General features: G+C 43.1%; 1 protein-coding gene across 2 annotated transcripts in view; it reads left to right on the top strand.

Moving 5' to 3' along the window:
• The window catches only part of znf385a (zinc finger protein 385A), a 50,731-nt gene that overhangs the window by 29,781 nt on the left and 7,526 nt on the right, over positions 1-13,424 (top strand). The window contains exons 1-3 of one of the 2 annotated variants that reach the window (XM_068733445.1): positions 128-614; positions 3,368-3,478; positions 8,155-8,329. In XM_068733445.1, coding sequence (XP_068589546.1) covers positions 483-614; positions 3,368-3,478; positions 8,155-8,329 — 418 coding nt within the window. In that variant the 5' untranslated portion in view covers positions 128-482. Of the gene's footprint in view, positions 1-127; positions 615-3,367; positions 3,479-8,154; positions 8,330-13,424 lie in introns of those variants that run through there. The other variant, XM_068733444.1, reaches the window with a different exon arrangement.

Genomic DNA, 13,424 nt, shown 5'->3' with positions numbered 1-13,424 from the left:
TGGACAGATCTAGTATGCATGAAGAAGGGGGGGAGGGTTCAGAGGGAGAGACAGAATGAGAGAGAGAATGAGAGAGAGAGAGAGAGAGAGAGAGAGAGAGAGAGAGAGAGAGAGACAGAGAGAGAGAGAGACAGAGGGGAGGAGAAAACTGGAAGGCAAACTGAGGGAAATGCACTACAGGGAAGCGTGAGGCAGAGAGAGAGAAAGCAGCTGAGAGGAGGGGAGAAGGAGGCTGATCAAAGGGGACAGGCACTTGTTAGGTGATGTGTCAGTGAAAAAGAGAGTAAGGCAGAGATTTAAGAAAATCCTTAAAGCAGACACTTACTTCCTCTCATGCAGCATTTCAAAGAGATGCAGAGAGTGTGCCAAAAGGGGGAAAACAAAGAAATTGTAGCTTGCAATGCATCACTAGGAAAAAGTGAGGGTTTTTTTTCTTAGTGAGTTAGTTTGTATTCAGCATTGACAACCAACCAGGGGGCTGAATGAGTGAGGAAGGTGCACCACACACTCTCAATCTCACACATGCTGAGGCTCAAACTCACACCTCGGTCAGCAGCACACACACGGAAGGACCAATGCAGCTCCAAGCTTCATCAGACACAGAGGAGAAGACGGTAAGTACCTAAATGCTTGGAGTTCTTTTTTTCACCTAATTGTGTCTTCATGTGGGCACAACTCAAAAGTACTGTAGAATTCAAAGCTCCAAAGGCTGTTTTCATCTGACACAGTGCAGACTTTAGTGTGACTGCCAGAGTGGTCCCACCGAGAGTCACAGAACAGTGCATTCCTCGTTGCTGGAATTCAACCCTTCCAAACATTTTGTTGCAGAGAACTGATCAAACACACCAGAAGAAGAGAGCAAGCAGAAACAGAGAAAGGATGAAAGACTGAAAAATAAGCACTGGAGAGAAGTGAGAGTTAAAAGAAAAAGACTGTAAAATATGGGGATGTCGTGAATTTCGGTGCATGTCGTTGTGCAGTGCGCTGAGAGATGCTTGGTTGCTCTTTGGTCTGTTTCTCCTCAGAAGAAACTCTGTGTAAACAAAAGGCAGTAAGGGGTTTGGGTCTTAAGGCCTTGTGGAGTTGTTGATGTGACCGCTGAGTGATTCTTAAGTCAGTGGACTGTGTGCTTTACTAACATCTGTTGGAGCTCTCATCACATATATAAACAGCTCGAAATGACATGTTTCCAAAACTCACTCAGTCTAATTTTATCAAGGAAAATGAGAATATACTGGGCAGATTTTAGACATTGAAGGGATTTAAATCATGAATAACTGATACAGAAAACCCTGCCAATTTGAAAGACAATTGTTGATTTTCTCAAAATTGGTTAAAAGCGACTTGAGTGAGTTTTGGAAAATCCCTCTTCCGTTACATCACAAGGCTCAGCTCCTATTTCATGAGGTCATGTTTTGGAGAACAAATGGATAGAAGCCATGTGAGCTGCCATCCAAAAAGTCTTATTGGCAGCTGGGCGGTGTTTTTAACAGCTGAATAGACTGGATGGATCCTAGCTGACCCACACCCAGAGCACTGTATGACAGGCTGGGGAGAAGCCCATGATTCATGTGTACAGTTACACCACCAAGCCCTTGTTAAACTTGATGATGGGTCACAGTAATGACACTGACATGCAGTATTTAACATTTAGTATTTCAGTTATCTTTGCTTGTATTGTGGGAGTTGGGGTAACGTTGGGCAGGAGTTCGAAAAATTTCACAAAAAAGTTGAGATGACTTTTCTTCTCTTCAGCTTGCTATTGCAAAGTCACAGCTGAGGTATTCATGCAGTTGCTCAGGTAGTATTCATCCACCGATGTCATTGCTCAAAATCCACCCCTCCCCTTCCACCCATTTGAATTCACAGCAGCAGTAGAGCCTACTTTAGGCTGTTTCTGGGGAGAGAAATGCAGGGAGTCATGGAACGTGGAGTATGGGAAAGAGAGCCACATGAGATAAGAATGTGCAATGTGAGGATGTCCGGCCTGGGCCTCTTTCTCTCTCTCTATAGCTGGGTTCTATCCCATTTCTCCCTCCCTTTCTCCCTCTCTCTCTCTCTCTCTCTCTCTCTCTCTCTCTCTCTCTCTCTCTCTCTCTCTCTCTCTCTCTCTCTCTCTCTCTCTCTCTCTCTCTCTCAATCCATCTTCCTCTCCCACTCTCTCACTCATTCGCTCCTCCAGATGGTGTGTTTCTGTAACGTCGCGTCACCCAGCTAAATGTCTCGGGCCTCCTCCCCATTTCATTCTCTCTCTGTTTACCCTTTCCTTGGAGTTGCCGAGTAACATGCAGATATTGAAATTGTTAGTGCTTGAGTTATAAGAATATTCGTTTTAGCCGCTCTTTTGTCTCTGTCACGCCAGAGTCTTGAGACATTTGGCTTTTAGATGAGACTATGGTTCTGGGTGCAAGATAGCTTCAGGGAAAGTTTGGTAATTTGCCTAATTGCACGTAGAGATGAGCCAAATTGAGTCATTTACAATCTGCAGCCCTCTCCAAACCAAGAGGCTTGCATCAGACTTGGAGGACTGTCTGGAACATTCCCCGAGTGCCTTATGAATTCAAAACACATAGCATCATATCCATTGTGTTCTTCAGCCCAGGATTTTTCTTTCTCTTTATTCCTTTTGCATATTCATAAAGTGCCACATCATCTTATACGTTTTGCCTGCTTTAGCTGTCGACATAGTGCCAGACAATTGTTTGTGGTGGAAATCCTCACCATGGACTCCAGACTAATGCTAAGGTCAATTAACAATGGTCACTAGATAAATGGAGCTTCAAACAGATAAATAATTGGAATGGAGCCCTTTTAGATCGGTACAGGCAGGGTCTTTTGTGTCTGGGACAGAGTTTAAGTGGGTGGCTTAGCCACCAACCCCCTGCAGAGCTCCTAAAGCGAGTAAGTTAAATTTACACGAGGTGCTGAACACAATGTAGATGATGGACGTCCCAGCTGAAACAATTAACACAGGGTCAGTATGAACTACAACCTGGTCAGGATCAGAGAGCTGAGCTTGGGTAGGATGCAGCAGGTGTCTCAGTTGTAGCATTATAACGATAGTTGACCACTGTTTGCTGAACAAAAACACAGACATACAGCAAACATTGCATTGACACTATAAATACACATTGTATCCACCCATGCATGTGGTCAGTTAGACTTTCAAATTTAGTCTCTTGGGCAGAAAAACTGTGGGCCTCTCCAAGCTACACTGGTCTCTACCATCCAATGTAGAGGGCATGGGCAGGCCTGTTGACTTGTAGCACCGAGACTTCTGGAGCACAGGACTGTAGTAAAAGAGTATGAATTATAGCTCACAGATGCCGCTCTTCTTTGTCTCTTCCCTTGTTATTTTCTCTCGCAGATGGATCCGGTGCAGAAGGCCGTGATCAACCACACCTTTGGAGTTCCACTGGTCAAGACAAAGCGGCCAGTCATCTCCTGTAACGTTTGCCAGATCCGCTTCAACTCAGAGGTACAGAAAAATACAATAAATCCATCTCTCGGGATGTCTGCATTTCCCAAGTGTCATTAAATATGCCGTATCTTGCTGTGTATACGCATACACCTCTCACCTCATACGTCTGTTCTGTAGGAATGTGTTGGAAGGCTTTCTATCCTGTTTGCTCTCCCGAGAGTGGGTGTTGACTCAGAGTATGTAGTACATTTGTTTGGGCTGTGTTTTGGCAGTTGCGACCCCGTTGGAATTTAATTTATTTTAACTCGGTGTGGAGTTAGTAGCAATAATCACTGCAACACAAAGCCGAGAGAGCTGCTGTGGAAGCCTAGAGAGAGAAATAGGATTTTCTCTTTCGACCATCAACGTCGACAAAGCTTGAGTAAGAACTTCAACAATTAAAGTTAATTTCACTCAAGCAATTCTAATTCTAATTTAAACAGTATTTTCATCTCTTTGTTCATATGGTGTAGTTTATATCTAAACTCAGAATGGGAGTTTAATGGCACGTTATACCCCAGTGCAACTTGCATATACATGACTAATGATAAATTAAAGAAAACAAAAAATATGGAAGTATTTTATGTGTTGCCAACCCATTCTCAGACTTTTCTTCTTGCTGTGGACAAATAGGATAGACACATGCCAAAATCAATGCCAAATGTCATGTGTGCAGTGTATAATTTGGCTGTGATGCTCCCTATTCATTGGTACAGACTTCAGAGCCAGGGCGTAGATCCATCCACAATACACAACATTAAGGAGTGGACTGGTGCTATATATACTCCTCAGGTCTACAATTATGGTTTCCATGTGGTCAGGAAGCTGCAGGGCTGTAATCCTAAGCCTACTCTTTGCAGATTTCTCTGCTGTATATCTTCACAGGCACAAGAAACAAATATGTTTATATCATGAAATACTTTGAGCCCCACAGCTAGTGGTTAACAACATGTCCTAAAGTTAGGATATACAGTAAATCTGTGAAGAATTTAAATATCTAACCTAATGGTTAAACTGTTGTTTTAATTTGTCATTTTCAATATTTGGCCAGTCATGGACAGATCCGTCTTCCTCACAGTGCCATTAACACTATGAATTGTTTGGTAAACTCTAGGTATGACTGGCTTAATCTACATTTTTTCAATTTCAAGAGAGATTTGAGACAACAATAAACATACTAAGAAAACTGTCCCAAACTGTGACATGCATAAACAGCGAGGATTTTCCAAAACTATCGAAAATAAAGAAAGAAGAATAAATGTTAGAGCATTTATTTTCGGTTTCATGAGAATTTGATCTCTTCACTGAAACTCATGTTTATTTGTGGACATATGAAACCGGTAACAGCAGCTTTGTCTTCTTCTTCTAGCTCCTGAAAGGACATACACCTCACACATATACACTTGAATCCTCAGGATTATGAAATGCAGGACTACACCACCTCTCTGCTGTCATTGTCACTTTTGCTTCCGGTGTCCAGAAGAAAAAAGCGGACGCTGCAGTATACCAGCAATGTCAAACTTGAAGCAGGCTGTATGTAATTTGTGCTGTCCTACTTAGCTCGGCTGGAGACAAAATTGTCCTTTACATCACCATAGAATGACTCCCCACCCACACTGTTCTTTTACATAATGTCAAGTCAGGATGCATATTTCATGGGTGAAAATAATACAGCGGGAAACACTTCAAAGAATTCCCCTCCTCATTTCTCCAGTGCGGAGCTCTGTCTTGTGAGAGAACAATCATTTTGCCCTTGATGCTGACATTTCTCAGTTTTCATCTGCCATCTGTGAGTTAATTGGGTTGTTTAGGTCGAAGAAAGTGATGGGGCTTACCATGTAAAGTCATGACCAATGTATTTGTCTTCAAAAGCATCCAGTTATGCCTTCCTGCTCGCACCCCGTGCTGCCCTCATTTCACGCATCATTTTGCCATCATCCATGCGTCCCCATTTGATCTTTCTCTCTCTGTCTCTCTCTCTCTCTCTCTCTCTCTCTCAGCAACCTTCTCCCCCTCTTTCTATCTGTCTCCCTCTCTCATGCTACATTATTTACAGTGTGGAAATGCCTAAAATTGCCTGCCACTACTTATTATAAGATGCATTTGTCAAGGGCATGGATTAGTGTCTGGCTCTGACAGCCCCAGTGCATCTTGGGAAAGTGGGAGCGAGGAGACATGGAGGGGAAAGAGAGGAGAGGAGGAATGGATCAGGGGAGGGTTTGTGCCTCACTGGTGTGGTGGTGTGAGGTGTTAAACGGTGGTATATAATAACCTTGGTGGCATGCTGCATTAGTGACATCATAGGCTCTGTCCCACTGCATTGACCAACGTCACAGCTGCTGCAGCTAGACTATTGGCTGATATACATGCCTTATTCTATTCCTCTTCCTCTCTACTTCCCTGCCGCCTCCCCTCACTATGTTTTCTGCTTGTTTATCTTGCCAGTATATCCGTCATTTTTTTTTTACATTTAACTTCCTCTCCTTTTAATCTCCCATTTTGTCTCATCTGGAGCTGCAGCTGTAGCTATGCTGTAACATCACGGCTTTCCCCTCAGAATGATAGTCATGCTGGAAAGCACTTTCTCAGTTTGAATCCATTGCATAATGAAACACAGGCATCACAGGTTGATGTGACGCAGCTTTTGCTCTCGCTGAGATTTGTGTCTCTTTTATATCATTCCCAGAGTCCAGCTCTTAAAATAACCTTCTTTGTCTTGTAGTTCCCTGGCTGTGCACCATATCGCCTCCATGTCCCCTCCACGCTCTCTCTCTCTCTTCTCTTCATCCAGGATCTCACACTGATGCTCAGCTGCTCGGCAATTTATCCACTTGGCTTGGTGGGAGAGGTTAAGAGAGCCTCTGTGGCGGCTTCGCCGTGCACCATCATGTACCCTTCTATCTCCCCTTATTCCTTCTTTCATCTAAGAGATCACATCTCTGTCAGCATGCCCTACCATCCCCGCCCCCCTTTGCACCCACATCTCTCTCTACCTTGATCTGCAGGCTTTGCTAAAGCAGCTTCTTAAGACCCATTTGACAGGGTACAGTTACAGAGGGTCTGCTATATCTAGAGCCCAGTTTGTCATCATGATTTACAAGAAACATGTGATCATCTAAATCACTTCAGCCACAGCCCCCTGGTTTACCGTGCCAGCTCACGTCCCAGATGCCATCAGGCACACACATACAGTAAACATACACAACCGGGCTTACAAACATGAATCAACACCCTCTGCCCCCTGCCAGTCTATCCACAATCCTGAACCTGTGGTCAGTGATGTCCTAAGTTCTCCAAGCCTTTCAGTACCTATGGCAGCTGTCAGCCTCTCTTCAAGACCATGTCTCTCCATGGCAACTAACTGTAGCTACTTGATTATCATCTTTATCACTGGCCCCTCGATCCAAAGATTATTTAGCAATGTGACAGGACACATCTGTTCAGACAAAATACTTGTGGAAACAGCAGGGAGCTATCTGACTCAAGTGCTGCATTGATATAATGTGTCTGTATCAGTAAGGAGCCCTTTTTATTTTAATTGAGGGACACTTAAACCTTGATGGAGGGGAGATAAAGAATGGGCGAACAGATGGCAAACAGGGTTACGTGAATACACTCTGTCCCCCTATACGAATGTGTCTGAGTATTTGTGTGTGTTTTCTTTGACAGTCACCATACTGTGAAGCTAGAGGCCACTGGCAGCAACAGCTATAGCAACCCTGCATCTCATGCGCCATGTTGTTCCAGACGCACATACCTCTGTGAAGACGCACAAACATACACAGACTAGAGACAGTTGTTTACCCTCTGAACAAACACATTAGCTAGTAGCTAGCCTTTCATCATGAGATTAGCCAAACTAGCTTCTGTAGTAGATCTCTGCACCATTGTTTTTCTTTGTTGGAATGCAGGATGATCTCCACTCCCTGAAAACCTCCAGACTCAGTGTCCACATTGCATTTTATCTTTCTATAAGATATAACAGACAGGGTCTTAGCTACTGGGTTGCATGTATATATTGTACAAGAGCCTGAGCTGGTTCAGTGAGCAGCTGAAGGCGATCACAGTATTTATGTTTAGGAGCTTATGTATGCCAGCCTCCCACTGATAATGTTTACTTTAATAATGCGTGTGTGTGTTATAATAGGGTCGATAGTGTGGCATCTCACTGACCCCCAGTTCAACTCCCCTTGGCATGTCTGTCAGCATGGCTGCAGTAATAAAAGCTGGAGCCAAGACCTGTCAGGATGTATGTAGAGGTTTAGACTGCAGATGATGTACAGCATGTCAAAACTTTGAGCGGAGCAAATATGCCCTAAGTAGACTAACGGCTGATCCAGAAAACAGACGTATTCTTCGACTCAATACACTGCATGATAATTTATTGTTAATTTTAAAGCCGGACAAAAAGATGACTTGGGGGACAGATGGGTCTAGGTCTCAAATGTCTCCGTCACTGCATCTTTTTGTTTCCAAGCTTGTTATCAATTTATGCATCCAGTGTAACCCTGCCTGCTGTCGGTGGCTCAGAGTATAGGGCCTATTCAATAACATGCTATCATAATGGCAAGTGCATGTGTGTGCGGGTGTCACAGTGTGTCTAAATAGCCTGCAATGATTTATTCACCTGTTGGCATTGTTGTTCACTTACAACATAAACATGTTTTGTTTTCTTTGTCTGTCTTCTCCTATAGAGTCAGGCAGAAGCCCATTACAAAGGAAACCGACATGCCAGGAGAGTGAAAGGCATTGAGACCTCTAAGAGTCGCCCTCAGGAGGGGGACAAGCCTCATACTGTGCCCCCCACCTCCTCCCCGTCTCCGCCCGTCACCCCTGGCACTGCCCTAGACAGCATGCCAAACAAAGCGGGTGAGACAGTAAAAAATGATTACTACTAGAAACAGAAAAAAAGTGCTTGTGTGAGTTTTGTTGTCAAAATAATCATTTCAATCCAAGCGAGATGTTTGGAGGCTTATCATTTTGTTGAAGAATGAAATGGAAAATATGCAAGAATAACAAAGGCATGTAATCACAGTGGCTTTGCAGTGTGTTGTTCTTCTTGTGAGCATCTCAGCTCTCTGTGTGGTCCAATGCGGTTGCAGCAGAGCTTATGGCCAAAACAGTCACACAAGCCTAAGCAACTCACAGTGCTTCACATATTCACCCATATTCTTTCATGGAAGATAACTAATTTATAATGATATCAGAATACTAAGGGAGTTACTTTAAAAGTGGGACACAAATGAAGCAATGTGTCCCTTTCTGTAGCCCTAGACTCATTAAATTACATTAAGAAATGAACTTCAAAGCAGTGGGTCCAAGTCCGTCTGAATGCAGATACAGTTAGTAAAAATCTGGCTAATGCTTGATGAAAACAGCCTCTGATCAGATAACTGAGGAGAAAAAGGTCTATAGGGACATTTAAATAAAAACAGAAGAAGTCTGATCCTATTTTCCAACAAGGTCTTAATCAAATATATCATATTTAATACTTATTTATTACATAGAAAACTAATTATGAAGATAGTGTATGCAGCTCAAACAAATTATTATTTTTTTCAAACAAATCATAAAAGTATACTATTGCTTCATTAGTTCAGATCACAACTAACCAAACCAAAAGTCTTTATGACTGACAGGTTTAGACATCATTACTCTACTGCACACAAGCCCCTGTATTAGTCCAGTCTAACCACAGCAATGCTTTGTTTAGCTGTGCAATGTTAAACTGGTTTGGTGCCTGTCCATTTAGATTGTGAACAGGTGAGTAGGCATATGGTCACATGGCAGTTTCTTGGCATCTTTTCAAGGAACCTCACTGTGGTGTGCATATGTTTGTGTGTGTGTTTGCAGTGACTTATTGAGAAGTGCAACACCATTTGCCAAAGAGTCAAAATAGACCATGTTGCCTGAGCTCAGGGTGTAATGAGTGCTAAGACTTATTTAAGAAAAATAAAGATGACACCATTGTGGAAGAGTTTGACCAGAATCAAAGCCAGCATCTGAAAGGACAGAGACAGCAGCTGATCTGACTTTAATGAACAGTAATTCACCGTTGGAAGATTCTATCTATTAGTTGGTAAGGACGGAGGGCATGGTTGAGGAGTTGCAAGCTCTTTCTTTAGCAGTATCTCTTTTACCCTGACTCTGTTGTCTCAGTCTTAAATTCTCTCTCCCTGACTTTCTCATCTTCCTATTTGAAGCTGCAAATTCAGAGGCTGGTTGCTGTGTGCCTTTGCCCTTCTCCACCCTGAGTTTTCCATTCTCTCAGTGTCACTACTCTGTCCTTGGATGAAACACAAGGCAATGAATAGACCGCCCATGTTTTGGTGACATTTACAAAGGTGTCTGTAGCTGACGGTTTACCAGACGTTTCAACATCATTGACCGGGAGGCAAAGAGCAAATACAAAGAATGAAAATACAAAACACAGGTCCAATAAAAAGGTCAAAAGGCCACAACATACTAGCGCAAAGACCTTAGCAAATCAATGTCTCTCTTTTTATGCATACAAATAAAATGTAAGATTTTCTTTATGCTGATCCCAGAGTAGTAAGAGGGCCATTATTTTTCACTCTCACTCCAACGGGGATCTGAGATCAGCTCCAGGCCTGTCGCCATTAGTGAGAATTCCCGGGGCGAGCTCCAAAAGCATGAGGAGCCAAAACAAGCCTGCCATGACCGAAATCTGAAAGTAGTAACATGAGAAAGAATGCCTTTTTCCATCCAAGCCTCTTTCTCGTGACCCTGGAAGTTTGTCTCTTCCTGGTCTGCCTGCATGTTTGCTTGCTTGTGAGTGTGGACTGTTTGTGTGTATGCATGTCCTCAATGTGATCCTGTCCCTCTACTTTATAGTAGGGGAACAGATCTCAGGCAGCTGTGCATGGCCTCAACTGGGAAATCAGCGTCTGGAGGACGGACACTGTGATTTGGCTTGTGGACACCAACGTGGGTCACTATGGGGCAGTTACTCTGAAACTGACAAAGACACATAGGCCGAAAGCATAATGCATGCAAACACATGTACACACACATACACAAACATTGTGGGCAGGCACATGCAAGCGCACAGATAGAAGGACGACTTGAAGATTTCCCGCAGTGCAAATCTCCCACAACACATTTGTTGTTGATGTTGTGGCATTTTTTCTCTGAATGGTCTGTTTGTTGATCTGGGATTTTATGGTACATCCCTTCCGGGAGTTTCAGTTATGATACAGTCAAAGTATTGGCTACACATTGGTATAATGACCTTATAAAGCATCACTTCTCATTAGCGTATCAAATGCAGTCAGCAGTGTTGGCTTTAATCAGGACACATTGAGACCTTGCTGAGGGCTAAAACAGTGAAAGGTTAGTTATGGCAGTGCTGTTGGTCCCTTAACCTTACGGCTATCAGAACAGGTCACGAGTTGTATAGCCCTCAAAGGGTTTGTGGTCAAAGTTGCCCCCAAAGAGGAGGCCCTTGGCTTTGGGGAATTAGGCTTGGTGAGCTGAAGGTTTGGCTGTGCAACGGGGAGACAGCTGTTTACTTCCTCCCTCCTTCCCGTCCTCTTTATCCCTCTGCTGTCTGACACTCCCACTCTAATGAAGGGCCCTGTTAAAACCACACTGATATTGTGCCGCTCTTTAGTCCACACAAACACTCACAGGCGCACACACACACCCAAGGTCAATTAAACAGATGACTTTCATGTGAGGGCTTGGGTTGCATGGCTATGAGGTGACTATCGTATCGAGTTACACAGAGCTGATATGCCTTTCACGCTCTGTCTATATTTGTTGTTAGTCTTGGAGATTTCAGGGAATTCACCAGTTTATTTCTCTTTCTCTGAAGTGAGCCATTTGATTAAATCAACATAAAATAATCAACATAAGCATCTAATACACAGTTGCATGTGTCTTTGTGTGTGTGTGTGTGTGTGTGTGTGTGTGTGTGTGTGTGTGTGTGTGAGAGTGACTCAGAGTTCGGATGGAGGCCAGACTGGGAATAAGGCACCCAACTGCATTATGAATGAGGCTCAGCTCTCGTCGGGCCAGCATTGAGTTTCTTAGCTCGTTAATCATTAAGAACGGGCACACACACACACACACACACACACACACACACACACACACACACACACACACACACACACACACACCTACCAACAAACTATCTTGCCCACACAGTGAATATGCCCTCCTGTGTTAAACCTCCTGGTAAAAATAGCTGGAACAGTATCTCACAATAATCAAAGACGCATGCAAGCCTCTGTAATCCGTTTGCCTTGGTTTAAATTGCAAAACTTTCATTCAACATTTGAAATAAACAAAGTGTCTCATCACTGCACAATGTCCACCTACACCCAGGATCGATTACGACAGTAACTCTGTTGTTCTGCTTTCAACTTTACATTTTACATCACAACAAAACGCTTACTCATTGTCGGGTTCCCGACTCAATGGGATCACTTACATTCTTTGTACAATAAGGAACATTTGCTTTCATGGGCACTCCTTAATATTTTTCACACTAATTCTATTCATACTATTTTTTACATTTCAAAGAAGTTATCGCAGAGTTAATTTCACACTGAAACAGTCAGGATGAACTTTGACTCTTGCAGCAAACAACGGAAGTGGTTTGTTCTGAATTTGACTTAGTCTGTATTGAATCCCACGGCTTTATCAACCAAACCTCTCTCCATGGAGTGCATACTATACATAGCTTTAATTTCCTGAGGTGGATTAAGGCAATGCATACACACCAGACTATAGTGTAAAGCATCTGGACAGAGTTATCTCCCTCTGCTGACCTCTCCCAGTGAATAATGCCTTCTTCTGTTTGGCTATGAGGCGTGCTAGCAGGGAAGAAGGTCAGTTAACTGCCTTATCAATGTTTAATTAGGCTTAAAGCCTATCCCTAGTTTCTGGAGATTCAAATAACTCTGACAGTGGGATTCCCAGGGCAAGAAAAATAGAGCAATTTTTCTCAGCTACTCGGAGCGCATAGCAAATCTAGAATTCATCTTTTGTGCTTTTCATTTTAGTCAGTAAACATGACAGAAAAATATTTTGCTGCTCAGTGAGATTTGTAATTTTGGGTTGCTGAAACAGACAGTGAACTATTGTGGCTATGGAGGCCCTGAGGGGTTAGCCTCAAGCTGAACTTGTTCTAAGGGGGATGAGTGTTGAAGACATTCACTGTGGTATGAGGTGAAACAGTGACTGGATGTGATGGTTTGGTAAGGCAGACCTCCAGGCCATCATGGATCATGAAATCCCTCATTACTATTTGGCAAACCATCTCCATCCCTCCCCACTTGATTTTAACTCAGACCACATGTTATGGCCGCTGTGGATTCTGGGTTTGTTTCTTTGCATTGTAATAAAGTCATGTGTGTGCGTACGTACGTGCCTGTGTGTGGGCGAAATTCATCAACAATTATGGAGAGGACGATCAGCTTCTCTGTCATTTTGCCTTCCTGCACTTAGGTAGGTACAAGCTCTGCAATCAACTTAACCAGCTCAGGCAGCTTGTGGCAAAGTAAACACATTATGAGTCACAAAACTCTCCAAACATCACTTACCCTCACTCTGCACCTGGTTTATGGACTCCTAAATGTCATATAGAGTCAGATTTATTTTCCTTTTTAATAAAACATGTGTTTGAAGCTCTCTGTGCAGCTAGTAGCTTTGCAGCTGGAAACTTCCAATATGTAATAAAGGGGAGTTTTGAAATGGAATGAAAACCACTCACAATGGCATCTTCATCAGAGACAATGCAATGGAGTAGCCAGAGCAACTAAACATCACACAGATGATCATATAGTCACATAAGACTCACAGGGTGGGACAAAAACATAAATATATCACAACCCCTATGGACTCTGCCATGTGACAAAATTACAAAGCACATGGGAATCCTTAAAGAGAAATTTAAGTCAATATTTGTTTTCTTCCCAGAAATACTCCATGTTAT

The sequence above is a fragment of the Cebidichthys violaceus genome, unplaced genomic scaffold (genome assembly GCF_023349555.1).
Source record: "Cebidichthys violaceus isolate CVI_PGR_0920_01 unplaced genomic scaffold, fCebVio1.0.p SCAF_6, whole genome shotgun sequence".
Classification (NCBI taxonomy): Eukaryota; Metazoa; Chordata; class Actinopteri; order Perciformes; family Stichaeidae; genus Cebidichthys; species Cebidichthys violaceus.
Note: the sequence above shows the minus strand (reverse complement) of the source record. Positions and strands in the feature narration are given on the sequence as shown.